The sequence below is a fragment of the Nannobrachium achirus genome (assembly GCF_963921795.1).
Source record: "Nannobrachium achirus genome assembly, chromosome: 12".
Taxonomy (NCBI): Eukaryota; Metazoa; Chordata; class Actinopteri; order Myctophiformes; family Myctophidae; genus Nannobrachium; species Nannobrachium achirus.
The window spans coordinates 46,986,620-47,009,344 of record NC_137832.1 but is presented as its reverse complement, the minus strand read 5'-3'; the positions used below and the strand labels follow the sequence as shown (position 1 = coordinate 47,009,344).

The following is a 22,725-nucleotide window of genomic DNA, read 5'->3' as shown; positions in this document are numbered from 1 at the left end:
GATGTCATTAACTCAGTGATTTTCGATAGGGCCTTTTGACTCAGAGGCGTTCAGCTTTCAGGAAGAAACCAAAAATACAAATACATAGGAAGTCAAATTTGCACATTATATCCACACCTAGGGGTCTATTAGAGTCATGTTAACTCCATACAAAACAGAAAAAGTACAAAACTATGGCACCACCTCTTTCAGTATAACGGCTACATTTCAAAGTAATCTGACCCAACTCTGAGTATGGCTTGGTTGTTTATAACATTGTAACTACAACATTTGCCCTAGAAAAAATATGAATGCTGTTCATGATCCTAATTCCTGAATAGCTTGTTATTATGATGTATTGGTATCATTACAGTACAATGCGAATTTTGTGTGGAGAAAACTGATGGGACATTGAATGTTCCCTGCCTTCTCCTGTAAACTGAATGTAAAACCTTGCTATCTTATCTGGATTTGATAAACTACAGAGAGCCAGTATTTGGTGGGGAGATGAAGGGCTTGTTCCATGGCTATGAATAGCTAAGAATGTTAGTCATGTTGAAAAGGAATGTAGTGCAGCCTATTATTTTCCATTCAATCAATGTAGTTAATTATTATTATGCAGTAGGTTAGCCTGGTAGAAGGCCTATAGTCGTAGTAACTAATAGCAGTCTAGTAGTAGTACTGTAATGAAGTGATATTGTTTATATTCCGATAGTAGCCTAATCATTGTTTGTTCAGTAACAGGGCCCAGCTCTTTAGTAGGCCTACACAGAAAATACATTTTAAGGTCATCAGCAGTGAATGTTTTAATCTATCAGGAGAGAGAACCCAGGATATAGGATAAGTTGAATAACTATCAAATTGGAAGTGATTAAACAAAAAATGTGCACACACAAGTAAGAGCTTGTTTGTGTGGGGGCCCTTGACATGAAAAAGTTTGAGAACCAGAACCACTGATCTACACAGCACACACTACGGTGGTGGTGTGACAAATGACAGCATGGTGGCTCCTCCCTCGGCCCTTCAGAATGATTACGTATGTGGTTGTTGCTGCGCACAGTGCGCAGCGCGACACACAAGAGGTGGAGAGGGAGTGCAGTGCAGATGCCTGGTCGTAGTAAACGTAAATAAACCCGCTTCACTTTGGAAATCGCTGAAATCTCTGGACGTTATGCGCACGACAGGAATCGCGTACGTATTTTTATAGAATGGACTAAAACGTCACCTGAAGCAGGAGCGCGTTGAGAGAGGTTTGCTGGCGTATTGTGATTTAAATTGTGCCTTGTCAAGTGTTGTACACGGAGTTCCAGTAGTTTGTTGGTTTGGTGGGCTGTCTGGCTGGCCAGCCTGCAGCTAGTAGCCGCTTCTCTTCGGCGCTACCGCTCCATAAGTTGTGATTATGGCGCTGCGGGCGAGAGCACTGTACGATTTCACCTCCGAAAACCCGGGGGAGATATCTATGAAAGAGAACGAGATTCTGACTTTGCACAGCGAGCAGGACATTGAAGGCTGGCTCGAGGGCTCCAACTGCAAAGGGGAGAGGGGACTTTTCCCTGCGTCCTACGTGGAGATCCTGAGGAGCGACGCCGCCTCCACGTTAAACAACAACAGCAGCACTTCAGGGGATGCTTACCAGGACTCACGGTACGCCAATGTCCCGACCGTAGGTGTTGACGCGTCGTCGTTCAAAGTTGAGAACTTCTCCAAAGCATCGGCGCCACCTGTCTTCTCCTCTTTCTCAGCCCCGACGCAGCAGCCGCAGAACACTTATCATCAGACCAGCCAGGGGAGCGACGATGACTGGGATGATGACTGGGATGACAGCTCCACCGTTGCCGATGAGCCAGGGACTGTGGGGGGGATCTATCAAGATTTCGAGGGGAATGGACCGTCCACATACAGGATGTCAATAGCCTCGATGTCAAGAGGAGGTAATGCACAGCAAGCAAAGAGTTCCGCCACAGTCAGTAGAAACTTGAATAGGTTTTCAACCTTTGTGAAGTCAGGAGGCGAAGCATTTGTGCTGGGGGAAGCAGCTGGCTTTGTGAAGGACGGGGATAAGATATGTGTGGTGATGGGCCAATATGGTCCTGAGTGGCAGGAGAACCCATATCCATTTGGCTGCACCATTGATGACCCCACTAAGCAGACCAAGTTCAAGGGCATGAAGAGCTACATCTCCTACAAGCTGACGCCCACCCACACTCAGAACCAGGTGAACAGGCGGTATAAGCACTTTGACTGGCTGTACGCCCGGCTCGTGGAGAAATTCCCCGTCATCTCGATCCCCCACATCCCGGAGAAGCAGGCCGCCGGGCGCTTCGAGGAGGACTTCATCTCCAAGAGGAGGAAGGGCCTCATATGGTGGATGAACCACATGACCAGCCACCCTGTCCTGGCCAGGTGTGATGTCTTCCAGCACTTCCTCACCTGCAGCAGCACGGATGAGAAGGCCTGGAAGCTGGGCAAGAGGAAGGCCGAGAAGGACGAGATGGTGGGGGCCAACTTCTTCCTCACCATCAGCACCCCCGCCGCCCCGCTCGACCTCCAGGAGGTGGAGAGCAAAATCGATGGCTTCAAGACCTTCACCAAGAGGATGGACGATGGCGCCTTGCAGCTCAACGCCACTGTCAACGAGTTTGCCCGCAAGCAGATCACCGGTTTCAAGAAAGAGTACCAGAAAGTGGGGCAGTCGTTCAAGGCCCTCAGCCAGGCTTTTGAGATGGACCAGCAGGCATACTCTGTTGGCCTCAACCAGGCCATCTCCTTCACTGGAGAGGCATACGAGGCCATCGGAGAGTGTTTCGCTGAGCAACCAAGACAGGATCTCGACCCAATCATGGATTTGTTAGCGCTTTACCAAGGCCACTTGGCAAACTACCCAGACATCATCCATGTCCAGAAAGGTAAAGTCTACTATGATGAAAACACGTGACACACTGTACTAATATGAATCCACTCTCCATTTATTAATTGCGCCAGCAGAGCTCGCAAGTACTGGGATCGGTGCTGTCTGTATCCGGCTGACAGTACAAAGGGTGCTGTCTGTATGTATGGGGCTGACAGTACAAAGGCAGGGCCTTTAGCCAAATGAAGGAGCAGCGTTCTTGGTGACGTCACCACCAACCAACAAGTGTCGTCACATACCACATAACCATCACCGATCGCAGTTCTTGCCCACTCTGCTGGCACACAAGTCGCAAGACGCAACAGGCACCTCGACTAGAGTGCAGTCTAGTTTTATTTATTTTATGAGCAATATGTAGGCTATGTTTGATATTTGTTGTGCTTCATACATGAGTATAACAAACAGACTGGTACCCCTGGCTGCTGTTATATTAAACACAACTTTTTGTTTTATTAGACAGGTATAACAACACAAGACAACCAGCTACTCTATGTCTAGATACATTCTAGTTAAAGCTTAAAAAACTGAGGGGGAAAAAAACAGAAGAGTCAGGATCCAATGCAAGAACAGCCCAGGAGACATACCATGGCATGTCATCCAAAACTAAAAGACACAAACACTGAAAAATGCTTCAGAGCTATATACTTGAATCATGTTAAATCAATACATTTGTTGCATAAGAAATATCTACATCTTATTTGTCATAATGTATATGCAAGGCGGCAGTGGCTCAGGGGTAGAGTGGCCGGTAGCGGCTGGATGGGAACCGCAAGGTTCCTATAGTTCGATCCCGGGCTCCCCCAGAGTAAGTGTCGGAAGTGTCCTTGGGCAAGACACTGAACCCCTAATTGCTCCCGATTAGCAGGTTGGTGCCTTCTGCCTTTCATGGTTTCCTCTGCCATCACATCAGTGTATGAATGTGTGTGTGAATGTGTGATGATGTAATGAACAATCTCTGTAAAGCGCCTTGGATAAAAAGTGCTATATAAATGCACCATTTACAAGGAAATGTTGTCAAATTAACAAATAAGTGATTTTCGTCAGGCATGCAAGTGATGCAACAGTAGGCACACCTGTCTGTGTTCGACTGGTGTAGTTCTCTGTCAGACATATCAGCACTGGATGCTAGTCATCACTGTCAGCCAGATTGACTTTGCAATGCAAATAAGGAATGTTTGCATTGGGAAACAGACCCACGTGTAGTCCTCTAGTTACACTTCGCTGCTGAATCAATCATGTGGGCGGCACCCATTCAGCTGACACGCTATGTTTGATTTTCCATGGCCGATGACCTACAGTATTATCTGGTTCTAATGCCAGGAAAACTGAGAATGCTCCATTCTCTATCTGTCTGTCACAAAGTGACCTACTGTAAACCATTTGTTCTTCATTAACACGTTTGTGACTGACCGATTCTCCCATTTCTCCACAGAAAGTCAATGTTTAGGCTGTCTCTGCTGTCCTCCCCAAGAAGAACAATGATTGTTCTCGTTGTCTGGCAAAATATCGCTCCGTGAGTGGCAACGGTGTTGCTAGGGGTGCAGTGTAGTGGTTACTGTTTAGAGGAGGCTCTCCCTAATGTTTAACAGTACATAAGAATGTAACACATTTATGTGCTTTGTGAAAAACAACTATGGCCTTTAGTAGAGTGGAGTTTGCATGCCACTCTGAACCAAAGTAGACACTGCAAACAGCAATTAGTCTTTAAGCTTGGTGAATTCATTCACACATTTATCAATGGGCACAATTGTTTTTGCTCTCTTTTAAGTTGTTTTTAAACTCTGCCTGATATACCGTAAGCCTAGTCCTATCTGAGTGTGACACATTATTGGCATTGGGTGGGTGGGGGGGGCTAGAACACAGTAGATTAGCGAGAGACAGGAAACGGGGAGAGAGAGAGGGAAAGGTTGTCGGGTTCGGGAATCGAACCGGCGACTCAATGCCAGGCTGCACTAGAGCCCATATGTGGCATATGCCTTAACCCTTAGGCTAGCGTCACCCCAGCCTTATATTATTTTTCCAAGAAAACTTAATTTGAAAGTAGCCTCCAAAACATTGCATATACTGTATTAGACTGTATTAGACATTTTGATGATACAATGATAGCGATACATCAACATCAGTGGACTGATTATTCAATTGCAATTTCAATTATTGTTGTTTTTCTGTTCATCCAAGTTATTCATGTACTTGTTGCACCCCTAGTCATTTTCCACACTGCCTGTCATTTAAAAGTTGTGGAAATACTGGAATTAGGTTTGGTTCCCCTCAAACAGTAGGCGTATTCAGTTCCCAATCAAGCAATTGTTTGAAAACAGGATAGGCGGTGTTTTGATGTTGTAGTGGAGGTTAGTCACTAAAGGCTGTTTGCACACCATCCAAATACGCAAATACACAATATTGTGCAATAAGCAGACTAATTGCAATGATAAAGTCTGGTTTGATTATCGAAAGTCTGCTTTGATTGTACAAAGACAAAGACACATCCTTGCTTCAAGCAGGGAGGCAGCACCAACACTTTGGTTATTTTTCAACTGTGGTGCCAAGCTGTTACCATCTGATAAAGCTCCAACACTCCCGGGAGTGAATTGCCTGATCAGAGACACAGGCGGTTTCCACGCTGTAACTAGTACTGGAGCCACAGCAGGATACTGTAACAGCAGTTAAAAAGAGAACAATATGTCACCCATTGCATTTGCTCAATTCTTTTGATTCTCTCTGTTTGTAATGAATGGATTTGAGCTGTCAGTTGCTAATTTACTTCCACCTTTCTATTTTTCTCATAGCAGCTTAGCTTCATTATCAATGCCATGATGTCATGAAACAGAATCTTCTCTGGTCTGCATGACTGTACCAGGAACACGAAACTGAAGCTATTTAACATTATTGTTCTTATGAATAGTATACAGTAGCGGGTGTCGCTCTCCATTCCGACATGTCGCCACTCCGAAATTGACTTCTTATTGTCGGAGTGGCGACACTTCCATAGGGGTTAAGTTTAGGGTAAGGGTTAGTGTCGGAATGGAGACATGTCGGAAAGGAGACATTTTACTATTCACAAGTATATTTACTGTTCACAACTTGTCGCAACACAACGAGTTGTTCGTTTGTAGATCTGCTATTTTCAGTGAAGATAGGCGTATAGAGCTCTTGGGAATCAGGTCAACTAAGTACAGTATAGGGTTTAAGTGTTTAAATGCCTTCTTTTTTATTTATGCTTATATGTGAGTAAAACAGCATACAGGCTGCCAGGCAGTGTTCAAATTCAATAACCCTACAGACACAGTTTGTTGACGTTGGCCCGTCTGAAGTCCAATTATGTTTTCCACTCTGCTTTAGAGATCTTAAAGAAACCCCCTGTGCTCCAATCCAAACCCACTAATACACAATTGAATTGGTTTTAATTAGCAGGAAAGTACATGAAAGAATAGGAGCTTCTAATGAAACTATAAAAGCTGACAGCCTGCAGTTCACCGACTCGTCATTGTGGTTAAGACAATACAGTCACAGTGTGGCTGGGAGTTGAAAATCTGCTCTGTGCTGACGGGCAGACCTGCGTTTTCACACTGACTGTTGCCTCTCTGCCAGACATTCTGTCTGCTTTTCTATCTTCTTCCGCTCGGAACGGAACGGAGGACGGGTGGAATGAGGCTCTCACCTCATTCCACCCCTGTCCTCTTCTCTCTCTCTCTCTCTTCTGTCTCTCTTTCTATTGTTGTTTTTATCAAAAGCATCAAAAGCTTTTTAGAGACCATTTTTAATGTATTTCAGTGTGTTCTTTCTTGTCATTGCAAACAACACCCTGACCACAAACCTCTAACCCTGCTTAACAAATGTCTTGCTGAAATGTCTGTTTCAGTTCTCAGGGTTGAACCTGAAGCTCATCATTGTGTGAGGGTTACTGGATGTCTGCTGCAATCAGGCAGCTCAGTAGAGGAACCACTGGCTAAGCAACATCGTAGTTGTCATTTAGACCAAAGTAGACACTTCCTTACCATAAGTGGCACATGACAATTTTACTTCCTCAAGGAATCACCGTAAAAAAAACAACAACCTCCCTCTAGCATTGGAGTGTTAATCCTAACTCTCCATTCATGGAGAGGTCCCTATGGAGACACAAAGAGTCTCCTCAAATTATTGGCTTAGGAATGCGACAAAAACTAAACGATATCCATGAATTCAAGTCTCCATGGGGTGAGTAATCGATAGGGGAAACAAATACACTTTGGGGGTGAACTATCCCTTTAAGATGAAACATATCAGTGCAATGGTTATCAGCCCTATCAGAATGTGACCTGTTATTTTTAGAATCCTATATCTGTCCAGTGCACAGCACACAGATCCTCCCAGACACACAGGTTTCTATTTGTCCTCGCTGAAGTGACCAGTGAAACGCGAGCCTCCCAGCAGGGAAACTTTGGACGTCACCCTTATCGATTGCCACCTCTACAGGGACACCCATTAGTGTGCAGGCTGGTCAGGTTGCCCGTAACTCATAATAATTTGGTGCCTTTTAAATGTTTCCATTTAGCTTTGCAGCGTAAATGATGTTATAGGGCACATTGTTTTCTCATGTTTCAATCTCTTCTCTAGTTGAAACAGTTTCAGATCCTTAGGTCAGTGATATGCTGTGGTTTTGCTCAATGGTCATAGTTAGTGTTGCCCGATCCCGATCACGTGATCGGATCGGCCGCCGATATGGCCGTTTTTATAAGAACGGAGATCGGGGGAAAAAATCGAAAAAAAAAAAGATTTTTTTATTTATTTTTTTTCCAAAAAATAATTTCTGGGAGTACTGAAAGTTACAGGTAAGGTGAATGCGATATGAAATGTAAGCTTACCATAATCACAGTAATCCTTAATCATTTTCAATCATATTCAAGGGCTTTTGGAGAAATGAGACAGACAGAGCACTGCAGAGGGAAGGTGATTGTGTCAGACTCTGTGTACAGCTGGCAGCTGATGCCAATAAGTAGTAATTGGCCCCTTGCTATCAAAGGAAGGCAATTATGTCTCTCTGCACTGTCAACTAGCTCAGTGGTTCTCAACCTGTGGGTCGGGACCCCCAGGGGGGTCCTCAAATTATTTTGGGGGGGGGGGGTCCCCAGATGATTAACTTAATGTGCAACATTGTTTTCTCTCTCAACAGTAAACAAATCAACATAAAGTTTAAGTGTATAGAGGGTATCTGCACATTTCGAAAGTGAAAAATTAAGGACTTTTTAATACCTCTAAAATGACAAATTAAACATTGGCCAAATTGTCAAATATTAAAGCCAGAAATTGTGAAAATAGCCGATCTACATGCTCACAACTCCTCGCGTTGCGAGGCGTTGTGAGCATGTAGATCTGCTATTTTCACAATAGAACCGTGTTATACAAAATATACTTCCTCAACTCTTCAGGGTCGGGGGTCCCCAGTTAAAATATGATTATTTTGGGGGTCACGGCCTGAAAAGGTTGAGAACCAAGTGATAGAATGAATAGAATTTTTTTTTCTTCTTAATGCCTTGCCAAAAGATCGGATCGGGAAAGATCGGGATCGAATCGGAAGCAATAATATTTGATCGGTATCGGATCGGGAGCAAAAAAACCCTGATCGGGGCATCCCTAGTCATAGTATCTGAATGTTTCCGGGAGGGTAAAAACTCCAACCTAAATTCCCTTACTCGACGTTGATCCCAAAGGAAAGTGGGAGCGGGACATTTCAAAGTGTGACCACATAAGCTAACAAATGCTTTGATAGCACATTTTAAAATACTGTTCACAGCACATTTATTTGTGTAAACACAGCCTTTACCCATCAAAATGGTCTCCCCCGCCCTCACCCATCTCTGTTGCTGCAAGTTCTCATTCAAACGCCGGCTGGCGATGAAGACGGTTAATGCTGCCAATGTAGTGCTTTTACAGGAACACTTCTGCTGACCTCAGGCGACAGCGTGTTATCAGGGCTGTTGTCGTGGGTCGTACGTCACTGAACAGCAAGTTGTATTTTGTCCCATCAGTGCTAACTCTTTGGGACATTGAGTGGCAAGCAAGGGGAAAACACACTTGATTCAAAGACCATGTCAGGTTTTCTTGCAACGTCAGCGTTCAGTGAAGGACATTAAATATTCAGTCACTGCAAAAACATTTAATATAGTAGTACATAGTATATACTATAGTAACACTAGTGCTCAACATGGGGGCCAGGGATCCCCATGTGTCTTGTAGAGGGTTTCAGGGCGGTCCCAACTAAATGATTGATAGGTAACAAGAAACCAAATGGACTTTTTCCTTTCCGACATGTCTCCATCTCTAACCCTAAACTTAACCCCTATGGAAATGTCGCCACTCCGACAATAAGAAGTCAATTTCGGAGTGGCGACATGTCGGAATGGAGAGCGACACCCTTTTTATGGAACCCAATAGACCCATTTGGTTCCTTTTGTAGTGTACACTCTCAGATTTAAATTAACGGGCCTCCTCCCCTATCTTAAGGTGGTTGCACACTGCTGCGTTTTTCGGGCCGAATATCGGAGTGAATTTCGGAGCACGCAAATAAAAAAATCAACCTCACGTTGTGTCAGTCACGTTTGCACACTGCCGCCCGTTTCGCGCACCACTCAGTCCCTTGCTCTCTCTATCTCCCTCTCTCTCCTTGTCCTGAAAAATGCATTTTGCAACGAAAAACGCAGCAGTGTGCAACCACCTTTAGTCCATTTTCCTCCCAGGTGACACAAAACAAGTTTTAAAATAATCGTGATATTGATTTGAAGTCATATCGCCCAGTCCTATCTATGCCACAGGCTGGCAGAGGCACAGTGTTGTGTAACCAGTGATTACGTAACAGTTGTGCTGGTAGCGTCGTCCTGTCCACAGCAGGAGAGCTCCCTGCCACCAGCGTGCATTCATCCAGGAATGGTTAGGTTTCCTCTGGTGGCATGTCAGTCAGTCACCAGGGGTGACCTATTTATTTAAGCCTCATTTCCACTTTGTCACTTTTTGTTTTGATGAGAGACTGACTGTCATACAAAGTATTTAAGTTAGAATTTGGTCTAACTTAACGCTAACTGATGCCTTGAAGCGCTGCAGCTATAAAGTGGCATTTGTTGTCAAAGCTTGTGGGCTGCTGGCTATTATGCCGGGGAAAAAGCAAGCTCACATCGTGATGCGTTGTGAGCTTGTAGATCATCAGGTTTATTCTATGTGAAATACATTGTTACTCTTGCCTCATGGCATGTGTTATGCTATGCTCACAACAGCACATTTTTGACAGCTGTGAATTTGCTGGGGTCTCTGTGCATTATACTTGGTCCACATTATAGCCTCACTGAACTCATCACTGAACTCCTGCCTGTTTCCTGTAAAGTCTCAGCAATATAAAATAAATACATAAATCATGCTTCCACCTCAGTCCATTAGTGGGCTTTTAAAACACAGGAAGCCACACACAGCCCTTTAACAACTTTGCTTCCCTATTCTGGGGGCAAACATTCAGCGTAAATGGCTGATCTACAAGCTCACAGCGTGCCATGTTGTTCGGCAAAGAGATTTGGTGTAGAGGGAAAAAGGAGCGGGCCAAGGATAGAGCCCTGAGGTGGCCGGACAATGAAGTATATAGAGCTGGAAGTGGTTAACCACATGAACCCTAGAGTCGCTGTCCTGAGGGGAACATTCAGTGACAAATAGCACATCTCTGCATTCTGTCGTGAGTTTGTAGATCGGCTCTTTTTGGCGATGAGATTTGGTGTAGAAGGAAAAAGAAGTGGGCCGAGTATAGAGGCCTGGGGGACCCTCGGCCAACTAAGTATATAGGGTTTGAGTAGTTATGGTAGTCATGAAATGTCTTGGGAATCGACTCTTTGGACAGCTGTGTTTGTTCCCAATGTTTCTCTCTGTCTTTCATGTCGGCCTGCTTTTCTTCCCCTATTCAATCTGTTGTGCATTAGAGGAATTTCACAGATCTAGGTTAAACTGTAACAGAGGAAAATACTGCCAGACTATGCAGATTTTAGGAAGATGGTGGTGGTGGGGGGGGGGGGGGGGGGGGGGGCTAAAGTGTCTCTTTTAGAGATCGTCAGCATGTTTCTCTTGCTTTGTGTACTAATGTGTAGTCCATCTACAGCCTGACCACGTTGTGTGCAGCCCCAAAGAGGAAACTCAGAAGGGATTTGGTTGAACTTGGCCGGGATATTTATGCGATGCTTTGGTGAATACCAAAAGCTCAGTTTCCAAGATTAAAGATGTGCACCTTTGAAAATATGCCACATTTAAAAAAAGAAAAGAAAAAAAAGAAATGGGCTCAGATTCCAGGATAAAAGTATTGCTCTTTGAAAATGTGCCGGAGGGAGACACTGAGGCAGAGAGAGTACAAATCTTCTAAGAAGTGGTGAGGTGACACTTGACAGGAAGCAAGCTCTCTCAATCATACTTTTGACAAGGTGTTAATCGCAGTGACTGTTGACTAAGTCCACTAAAGGCATGTTTTCATTGCAGTTCCGGATTTTTCCCGGCAAAATAAAGAATTATAATTAGCATAACTTGCCGGGAGTTTAGTTTTTTGGGTGTTTTCACATGCCCTCATCGGCAGCAAAAATACTGGTATCGCTCGTTTTCACTGCCATTGTGACGGCATGAAAACCAGGGTTGCCAGATTTTGCGAGAGAAATAAGCAACCAGGTGTACAAAAATAAGCCCCAAAAAGTGATATTATCTTAGCCTGACACTCAGCCTGAATTGACATTTCGTTTCACTTCATTATTCAGTCTGAAGTCAGTTCCGCCCACGGCGTTTGCAGGGATGGGCGTTGCCAAAATGAGGCACTGTTCAGCGATTGGTTCACCGACCAACACATGACATAGTGTTGTTATGTGTGCCTGGATGGCTAGTGGCTAACCTGTTGCTTGCTAGTGCTACTTGCTAACCAAAGAAACAGTCAGAATAGGAGCACTACGAACTAGTAATCAAACACAACATAACATGCTTGCTACTGGTGTTTCATAGCGAGATCGATACGATCGCATTTTACCGCAATTTACCGCATTTTACCGCGACACGATGTGCGGTACGGTACGGCGGCGGCGGCGCTGGTGTACTTGGAAACACACATGAGTTCTGGGAAACCCCCACCCACGCTGATCACAAGACGCTGATTCACGACGCTGATTCGCCCGTTTGGATTTTCAACCGAGGCAGGCCTCCTCATTGAGAGCGATTCTAGACCTGAATCGCCGAAACAAAAAAATTAAAGGGGTGTGGCTAGCGATTCAGGGTCTGGAACTAGGCTAATATTATCTAGCCACACGAGCACTTTAAAACTATACGCATCGCCGCATCAGCTACTTGAAAATTGCCAATCTACAAGCTCACAACAAATAAACCGCAACCAGCCACTATCAATACAAGCAACTTTACGGAAATCAAGCCCAGAGTCGCTTATAATTAGCAGACATGGCAACACACGGACTGAAAGACCTGCAAAAAACACACGCGGGCTGAAAGACCTGCAAAAAACAGTCTCCCCAGTTCGGTTTGGTGCGTCTCTTCTCTCTCTCACCCTGAACGCTACAAATGGATTTAACAAAATATTCTTCATGCAACAACACATAAGGTTCAGAAAGGATCGCTCATGCGTTATGCAACCTGTTGGGGGAAATCTCGCTCTTAACAGCGAAACGCTCCCCCCATGCACTTGTGGCTTGTGGGCTTGTAGATTTAGCTTTTTTTTCACGCGTCACTGTAAACGATGGATGACCATGCAGACTCGATGCTCGCTGCTCTGTAAAACACTTTTAATCATGCAACGAGGAGAAACTATTAACTAATGATGCAGCTCTTTGAGTTGGTAAAGATTCCAGCTTTCATCACAACATTACGAGCGCATTGCATCCTGTTCTCCAGACCGGACTTGTATCAAAACCCACACAGTTTAATTAAAAATAGGCTATAGAATACAAATAAGTTTGAACCATGAGCGCAAGCTCAGAAGGTTCAGAAAGGATCGCTGCATGATGCAACATGTTGCACTTGTGGGCTTGTAGATTATTAGCGGTGTGTTTTTTTTCTTCTTCACGCGACACCATAAACGATGGATGACCAGAGAAAGAAAGAAATAGACTTCTGCTGTGTTTGTCAATGCGATTCTAGCCTAAATAATTAATCCCCTATTCAAGGTGAAGCTGTAGACCTACTTTATTTCTATATATTCCTTTACATTCACGTCGTTTTCAATCCCAGATACAATGTTTTAAACTGTTAACTGGCTCCTTTCATGCACCTGGTTGTCAAAAAAACGGCAAATTCACGGCATGCGTTTTCACTGGAGGGAAATTTGTATTGTCACGGTACTTTCATCAAAAATTACTAGGTATTTTCCCGTCAAATTTCGGCCCCCAATACTGCCGGGACACAAAATAAGTGTCCGTTTTCACATGGCGTGAATTTCAAAATTGCCGTCATTTTTGAAAAAATCAAACCTCGGTTCGAAGTGGAGCGGTGAATCTGAGCGTGCGTGCGTGCGTGTGTGTGCGCGTGCGTGCGTGCGTGCGTGCGTGTGTGTGTGTGTCTGTGTGAGTGAGTGGTGAGTGTGCCTGGCCTGCACAAAACAGCGCCCCTCCTTTAACTAGTGTGTTGTGTGTGGCCACTCAAGGTATTGCCAGGCTACGGACACGGCCAGCCAGCCACCCAGCCACCCACCCAGCCACCCACGGACATACCCACGGACATACCTGTCTATTGGGAGCGCTTTCACCGCTCCAAAAACTCCCAGACGTTTTGCTCAGTGAAAACGGGGCTTAAAGCCCCGTTTTCACTGAGTCAAACTTCTGGAAGTTTTTTCCAAAATGACGGCAATTTTGAAATTCACGCCATGTGAAAACGGCCACTTATTTTGTCTTCCGTGAGTTTTGTAGTCCAAAATTTGACGGGAAAATACCTAGTAATTTTTGCCTAAAGTACTGGGAGAATAGAGATTTCCCCACAGTGAAAACGGCATACCGTGATTTTTACTTTTTTCGGACAAGCAGGTGCATGCAAGGAGCCAATATTAACAGTTAAAGCATTGTAATTGGGATTGAAAGCTTCAGAATCCATATTGCATTCGAATGTTATGTAAGCCTGCCAAACACAGAAGACAGAAGTATATTTCTTTCTACAATCTCCAGCCTATACGGCCGCGGTGCTGATAAATGCAAGCTTGCTCAATTCATGGTTCAAACTTATTTGTAGGCTATTCTATAGCCTATTTGTAATTAAGCTGTGTGGGTTTTGATACAAGTCCGGTCTGGAGAACGGGAGACGGGATGCGCTCGTAATGTGATGAAAGCTGGAATCTTTACCAACTCTTTTTACGGTGCTATAGCCTATTTTTTGTCTGATTGGGACGCAATGCGCTCATGTGATGTGATGGTAGTTGGAAGCTACCAACTCAAAGAGCTGCATCTGCATCAAATAGTTTCTCGTCGTAAAGTGTTTTACTGAGCAGCGAGCGACGAGGAATACAGTCTGGTCATCCATCGGTGACGCGTAAAAAGAAAAAAAGAAAAAACAACACGTTGCATAAGCGATCCTTTCTGAACCTTATTCTGAACCTTATGTGACACATACGGTTCACGTGTGTTGTTTCATGAAGAATATTTATTGTAACTTGTTAAATCCATTGGTGAGAGAGAAAAAGAGAGACGAACAGAAGTGAGTCGCTGCTGCTTTAGCAAGCGTCCAGACAGTGTGGTGCACGCTGCAGGTTCCGTTGCCATGTCTGCTAATTATAAGTGACTATGGTCTTGATTTCCGTAAAGTTGCTTGTATATATTGATCGTTTCTGGCTGCGTTTTATTTGTTGTGATCTTTTAGATCGGCAATTGTCAAGTAGCTGATGTGGCGATGCTTATAGTTTTAAAGAGCTTGTGTGGCCTAGATAATATCACTTTTTGGGGCTTATTTTCGTACACCTGGTTGCTTATTTCTCTCGCAAAGTCTGGCAACACGGACTTTCATACCGCCACGGTTTAGTAGTGAAAACGATGTATTTTATTGCTATGCCAGCATTTTTGCTCATGTGAAAACACCCAAAAAACAAAACTCCCGGCAAGTTGAAAATGATTATGCTAATTATTTTGCAGGAAAAATTCCGGAACTGTAGTGAAGTGCAGGAAGTTCTGAAGGGTCTGCTTGTCTGAGTATAAGCCAGTGGTTCTCAAACTTGGGGTTGGTCCCCAAAATATGTTGTGGGGTCCCCAGATGATTAGCTTAATGTAATTTATTTTTCTTACTTCAACGGTAAACAAACCAACATACAGTATAAGTGTATACAGTGTATCTGCACATTTATAAAGTCACAATTTAAGGACTTTCAAGACCGTTTTAATACCAAACTGGCCAAACTGTCAAATATTAAGTAAGCAAGAGGCGAACATTGTGAAAATAGCCGATCTACATGCTCACAACGCTTGTGAGCATGTAGTTCGGCTATTTTCACAAAATTGATCTGTGGAACCGAGTCACATTAAATGTAATACCTACAATTCCGAGTGCTTGTCAGGGTGGAGGTCCCCAGTTCAAATATGTTTATTTTGTTTATTTTTGCCTAAAAAGGTTTGAGAACCCCTGGTATAAGCTTATCCTTTTAGCCTTAATGGCTACCTTGCTGTTTACATTTCTGACTAATAAAGTATTAAAAAAAAACAGAAGGCTTACTCTCGGTTGGGTTTATAGTTCCAAAGGCCTCACCTGTGTTTGTTCTCATCTGTTTTGAATGAAGGCAAATAGGTAGCCTCTGTGTCAACACTCCTTGTTTGTGTAAATGTTGCCAGATGTTGATATATGCTAATACTTCACCTCGTTTACAGCCAGGGGAGTAGGATACAGCCCACAGAGGTCAGGAAATATTTGGGCCTTGTCATTGAATAGCAATAGTGAAAATAGTGTACACCATTTCATCAGTAGGCTACTTTGGGGATACTCTTTATGTTTGCTTTATTGAAGGAGATCGTGTTTGCCCGTTGTCATTGTCATAAGAAGAACATTGCAATTTCGCAAATAATAAATTGCAAAATGGCTAGTTATTTTTTTTATCTAGGGGAAAATGTATACGAGAAAATATTCTATTATATTCAAACCAAGATTATAATTTTGCCTATGTGCATACACATTTGCATTTAACCCTTATTTCACCAGTGTCCTCTCTTTTTTCAGTCAGAAAATTTCTACAGCGTTATAAGGTCGACCCTACCTAAAGTCTCCATAATGTACATTTTACAGTTTAGACGACTTACAATAAGCAGATAAAACATCACAATAATAACCAAGATAATATGTCAGTACATCAACAGCAATATAACAAATGCACAGCAATATAACAAATGTAAATGTAAGAAATGAAATACTGTTAGATCGATTCTCATCTGTCAGTCTCATGTTCTTTATTCAACACAATGCAAAAGGATCCCAAGTTGTATAACAGGTTTGTTCTTCACTAGTGCAGTAAGAATGTCTGTGGCGCATGACTGATACATGTACGTTGTACGTGTGAATGTCTTTCCCTTCCTACACCACAATAAAGCACCACGGTAACGACAAAGCATGACGTTCATCCTGTTCCACTGTGAAAAGCCACTGGGTTAAACTTATCTTCTCTAGCCAAACTCGGCTAAAGAGTTGAAAATAGTGCCGTCCAGTTATGGGCAGGTGCTACAGCCCATGGGTGCAATAAATAACTTTTAGTCTTTTTTAAGCTGAATCCCCAGGTGTTTGCGGAACGCTAATAATGATTGGAATGAGGTGGAAAAGATTTGAATACATTTAAAAAGGAAAGAAGTTGGAGAGAATACCATGACATAGGCCTGGCACAATTATTACATAATCGTCTAATTGCAATTATTTGTCGTAATCGCAATTATTTTGTCATAATCGCCGTTTTCATTTTGAAAAAAAAACAATTAAATCGTTAATCGCAATTATTTGAGTGACAATTAATCGCCATGTAAAATATCATATTGTGACAGCCCTACCATGACACACATGGAGGAGTCAGTCACACTGAACATTATGGTACACCTCCTACTGGTTTCCTCTTGGGGTGTGCTGCAATTTCCAAGAGCTTTCTGAATGTGATGTGGTCAAGTGTGTCAAAAAAGAAGTTGCAGACATACAGGACATCCAGTACAAAGACGAGATCATAAAAGGATAAAAAAATGTTAAGTGTAAAAATGCTAAGCAACGTATTACCGCTTGGTGCAAATGAACTTTTTTTTAAAGGTTCAAGGGGAATGAAGCTGGATAGCTTCAGTTCCTGCCTCGTGTGTTACAGGTTGAGAACCGAGGGCAGAGTAGGAGAAGGCCTATATCTTTGACATAGTTCAGTATGGACGGATAGACTGATGAAGCCCTGGGACTGGAGGCTATATTAGCCACATTGTTGTTTACGTACTGTAGTATGTAAGTGGATAGATAACTGGTCAGTCCAAAGAGTGATTTATAAATTAAAAGATAACGGTGTACAGTTCTGTGCATGGATTATGCTGACCATACAGTGGTGTGTGAGAGAGGTTATAAATCTCAGGGCTCTGTGATAGACAGTGGCAGCCACAAGAGGTTTCCTAGCATTAACAGAAAAACAGCTGGTACCTTCTTTATAGTTCAAAAGAATGTGGCCTCAAGCTGTGTTTCTTTTGGAGTATTGCCAGGTAAAAAAATAATTATCATAAATTTCCGGTTTGGCAAGGAAGTTTTTCAGTTGAGTGACTGGACATGTTACCGATATAGTCTTGCGCAAGAATTGTCTATAAGCACAAAGGACTATGGGTTTTCGGATGATAAAACAATATTTAGGCTGACAGACAGACCAGCTAATTTAAGTTTCAATCTGCTCCGTCAGCAGCAAAATCCCCTTAAATGGGGATGCCTTTGTTTTGTTTTTGTATCGTTTGTGATGATCTATCTGTGGGTATATTTAGATCTCGCCCCCATACACACACGCACACACATTCTTTTTAACTGTGCTCACAGTTGCGGTTCTCATGGACTTTACAACACAGCTCATGCCAAGCACTGTGTCAGTACTTTGGTCAAGTTCAGAGGTTAAACCATGCTGATTTGCTGTTAATTGTAGACATGGCATGAGTCTTATTTGGCAAAGAGCTTGCTAGTTACTTAAAAAAAGAAATCCTCTCTCATAAAGTGTTAATTCATACATTGTATCATCCACCTTGGCAGAGGGTAATATTATTGGACAGTCTTTTTAAGTTGGGGGCTGTTGATAATTAAAGGGAAAGAAATTGGAAGCAAATAAGCAATAATTGGAGAGGGTTATGAAAATCGCAGGTGTTCAAAGTGGAGGCCAATGGGGACAATTGGAAAGGATAGGAAAATGAAAGTGAATAAATGATCATAAAAAATATGTATCATTTATTTTTCCACTTTAACCACTTTTCAATAGGGGCCCACATCCAGGGCCCTTGATATGGATCTTTTGAACCTCTGATGCAGTGGTGTAAAGTAACTAAGTACATTTACTTAAGTACTGTAATTAAACAGTGCTGTGTTCTACCTGTCACGCGGCTATACAGAGTATGCCGTGAAGATTTTTTTTTTGTGCTTTAAGTCCTTTTTGATGCCAATACTTTCATACTTTTATTCGAGTACATTTAGAATTCCAGACTTTTAACAGAGTAAATCTACATAGCAGTATTGATACTTTTACTTGAGTATAAAATGGGAGTACTTTTTCCACATCTGCCCTGATGTTTTAACCCCTACAACCTGTGCTGTCCCCAAACAGGAGCTCTGACCAAGGTGAAGGAGAGCCAGAAGCACGTGGAGGAGGGCAAGATGGACGCGCCTCAGGCCCAAGGCATCAACGAGCGCTGCAACATCATCTCCTTCGCCACGCTGGCCGAGATCCAGCACTTCCACCAGATCCGCGTGCGCGACTTCAAGGCCCAGATGCAGCACTACCTACAGCAGCAGATCAGCTTCTTCCAAAACATCACGGGCAAGCTGGAGGAGGCCCTGCAGAAATACGACAATGCTTAGACCCAGAATTATTTTATGCTTTTAACTATTGAAAAATAGCAGATATACAAGCTCGTAGATCTGCGAGCTTGTAGAACTGCTATTTTTGAAAAGGCATGAAAATGTGTGCAAATATGTGTATTTTTAAAGCAAACATTTGTAACTAAGATTTTGCTTCTGGGGGTCCCCGGAACTAAATATTTTTAGATGGGGGGGGTCCATGGCCAAATACATTTTGGGGGTCCTTGACATGAAAATGTTTGAGCACCACTGACATAGAAACAGGATTCGGATTTAGGAGACATTTATAGAATCAGGTCAAAATATTCAAAGACTTGCACTCATTTTCACGATTTTTCAGAAATCTATTTTTTAATAGTTAAAGCATAAAATAATGGTTAAAGTAATAATGCGTTCCCGGTCTAAATGGGTTAATGGACGGCGACCTGACAACAATCTGTTTGGATTGGACTTTGGTGACCAATGTGGCCGTGCACCTCCCTCAGCCAGCCTGGCGGAGCCTTGGCAGACTAAATAGCCAGTGTGGCACATCGCTGATAGCTGCCACCACCACCTGACCCGCAGTGAGAGAGACACAGGGATATAACACTCCAATAACGTTGGCAATTCTAACCAAAACCCAGGGTTGTGTTTGTTGCCTACATTTCTTTTGGAGGGCAGAATGTTTGCTTTTTCCTTCTTTTTTTAGAAGAGAATGGTAATACGAAGAGGCTTTTGTGGTTGCTCTCAACATAAGCCAATTTATGAATTCTTAACACTGAGGCGATGGAAAGGATTGTACCGCTTCAACCTTTCACTGGTCGATGGCGGGGAGTGGATGGTGATGACACACTGTTCCTCACATGGTCTAGTCAGTGAGTAGCTGAATCACAACTCACAACCAGAGAGAACATTATCCATCCAATGCTGCTTCTACTTTCCAATGTAATATATTCACAGAAGGTATTGTGTTCTTAGCCTTATCGTGCCATTATCAAATTTCTTTTTAACAGACTTTTTTTTAAGTGACTTCCAACGCCACTGGACCCACTGCCTTCTGGGAAACACTTGATGCTTCCCTAGTCGCGCTCTCCAGACACTTAGGAGAAGATGTTTACAGTCTCCTAGCCGAGCAGCCGTTGTCATGTTGTGCCTTCTGATAATGTCTCTCTGGTCATTTTGTTATAGTAAAATATTTACTCACTCTGATATCCAGTTCAACAGAGATGGTGCTCTGATGCCACGATCATAAGAGGCTTAAGCCTTTATATATGATTGCGTGCCGGTGCCACTGAAAATATGCGACCTAGAAGCTCACAAAGAGCCACAGCGTGATGCGTTGTGAGATTGGCTTATTTTCAGTGTGCAACACTGCCGCGCAACCAAGTACAAATCGAGCCTCACCTGCTTTGACAGTAGGACACCTTAACTGCCACTCCCAGACGGAAACTTTAACACAAACAAAAAGGTCAAGTGACAAATCTTCAATATCAGGTTTAGTTTTTGTGGCTGTTTTCATGCAGTCGTATCTATTGTTAATAGCACAGTGCCAGACAGTCAAGTCAAACTGTGCTGCTGTTTTTAACCTTTATGTGCTGGTTGCTTCGTTTAGAGATTAGAGTAATAAAAACCCTCCTTCACAGATAACGCAGTTGGTTGTGTTTCATTGTCCTGTATTTGGATATTTCATTAATGATCAAATCTTTGTCAAAGGCCCAGTCTGATTGTAGATCCTAGATAAAACGGTGGCGCCAGCATTGCTCTTCTGCTGGTGCTGTAAGCGTTTAATTCGATTGAAGACAATGTTCTGGTTTCAAACTGAATTATGATGGATCTGAAAATCATACAGTATTTTCCATCAGTAAAGCCTATTTACTGTATACTTCGTCACACAATAGTGTCACTTCAGGTTAATGCGTCACGTTGTTAGCTTTAAATTCCATTATTTTCAGGGGGTGATACCATTGTGCGATGATTCAAAGATATTAAGTAGTATGATTCTACTTTCCACAGTGAATATGCTGAAGGTCTGCTGGTAGGCTACATTTTTGTAAGTAGTAAACTAGTCTGAATATTTAAACATTGGACAGGAAGTTAGTGTTTAGTCTAGCAATCTAATTCAATAGGCATTGTCTCCAGATTTGTTTGAATATCCCCTTCAAAAGCTTCTCTGAGACTGATGTTATGTGGTTTAAATACAGTATAAGCACACAAACCCTCACGTCCCTGATCTGGGGGGAGAACATTCTGTAAAAATAGCAGATCTACAAGCTCACAATGCCATACAAGCTTGTCGATTGCCTATTTTTGACCAAGTGTATATGGCATAAAGTGAAAAAAGGAAGCGACCATGTATAGAGCCGTGGGGGATGACGGTCAACCAGGTGTAGTGTTTAATGAGCAGTTAGGCTGAGCAAAGCGAAGAAGAGAGCAAGCTGTTTTGCTCCACAGGGTTCCCTGGTTACCCTGCTGCATAGAGGTGGGATGTTCGCCAACGAATCAAGTCTTTTGAACGGCTCTTTGAAATGAACGGTGGGATTCGATTCGCATTATAGGGTTCCTTTTTTTCTTTTTCTTTTTACTTATATGTAAAAGTATCAATACTGCAATGTAGAAATACTAGCTTACAAGTAAACGTCTGGAATTCAAAATGTACTTGAGTAAAAGTGGTATCAAAATGTACTTAAAGTACCAATAGTAGAAAGTACTCATTATGCAGAATGTCCCGTTTCACAGGTTTGCCAATGAATAAAATGTAGAAAAATCCTTTGAAAATAGCAGATCTACAAGCTCAGCTATTTTCAAATGGCAGAAATGTACATAGGGTTGAATTGATTTGTAATTCTAATCAAAATCTCCTAAGTAGTAACCAGTAACTAAAATTAGTCTTTTGAACGGCTCTTTGAAAGGAACGGATCCCAGAGATCCAGCTCATTTCGAAGAGCCATAAATCCCATCGCTATTGCTGCTGCACATCCCCAGAGATGTGTGCTGCGTCAGTGTTTCACTCCTTCCTCCCAGACGCCAGGCCCACAGAACTGCTGACAGGCAAGTCTGGAGAGCCATATGAGACATCTGGGCCGCTGTTAAAAGTTGGATGACAACACACACACATGAACTGAACAGGTCAAGGTCATAGTCTAGGACCTGACTAAGATATGTATGCACTTAATTTAGGAGAGAATATCTCAACTGTTCTTGGCTAATATGACCCCAAGGAACAACTTAAGAACTGTGAGAAATTCTCTATCCAGGACGAAATATCCCAAAATGACCACGCCCTTTTAAAAATTAACACAACGTCCAACATGGCTCTATCTTCTAAACCGTTGGAGCGACACATTTTCCAAGGTGCTCAAAATGTTCAGAATACCAATGTTTAGGGGATATAAACATTTGTAATATTTCTAATTTCAATATTTTATGACAAAACAACTAAGAAACGTTGCAAATTGTCAACTTATTATTGTCCAGGGCCTTAGGGAATGTTTTTGCACTAATCAGTGTATAAGCACCAAATGCATTCCAAATGCATGTAACCCAGGGCATGCTCTAATAATTACGGTAGTGTGCCCAGAGACTTTTCTGGGTCAACATTGTGGTCAAATCCAATATAGCAACCATCTCAAAATAGATTTAGCTACAACTATTGAACCAGATGAGCTACAAATGTTGTCCCTGAGCAAGATACTTAACCCCTAACTGCTCCCAAAAACAAAACATTTATGGAATGCCCCTCCACAGGTCTTGAGAGCTGCAGCCTCCCTGGACATTTTTAAGAACCACTTAAAAACTCTACCTTTTAAACAACCATTTGTGGAATGACTTAAATGTTGTTAGATAAATGG

General features: G+C 42.8%; 1 protein-coding gene across 1 annotated transcript; it reads left to right on the top strand.

Annotated features, from left to right (window-relative positions):
* Positions 1 to 1,073: 1,073 nt before the first annotated feature.
* On the top strand, positions 1,074 to 20,496 carry snx18a (sorting nexin 18a). The gene is made up of 2 exons (XM_080739277.1): positions 1,074 to 2,885; positions 18,645 to 20,496. Exons 1-2 carry the CDS (start codon positions 1,379 to 1,381, stop codon positions 18,896 to 18,898), a joined length of 1,761 nt encoding a protein of 586 aa, XP_080595403.1. The 5' UTR covers positions 1,074 to 1,378; the 3' UTR covers positions 18,899 to 20,496.
* Positions 20,497 to 22,725: the final 2,229 nt, after the last annotated feature.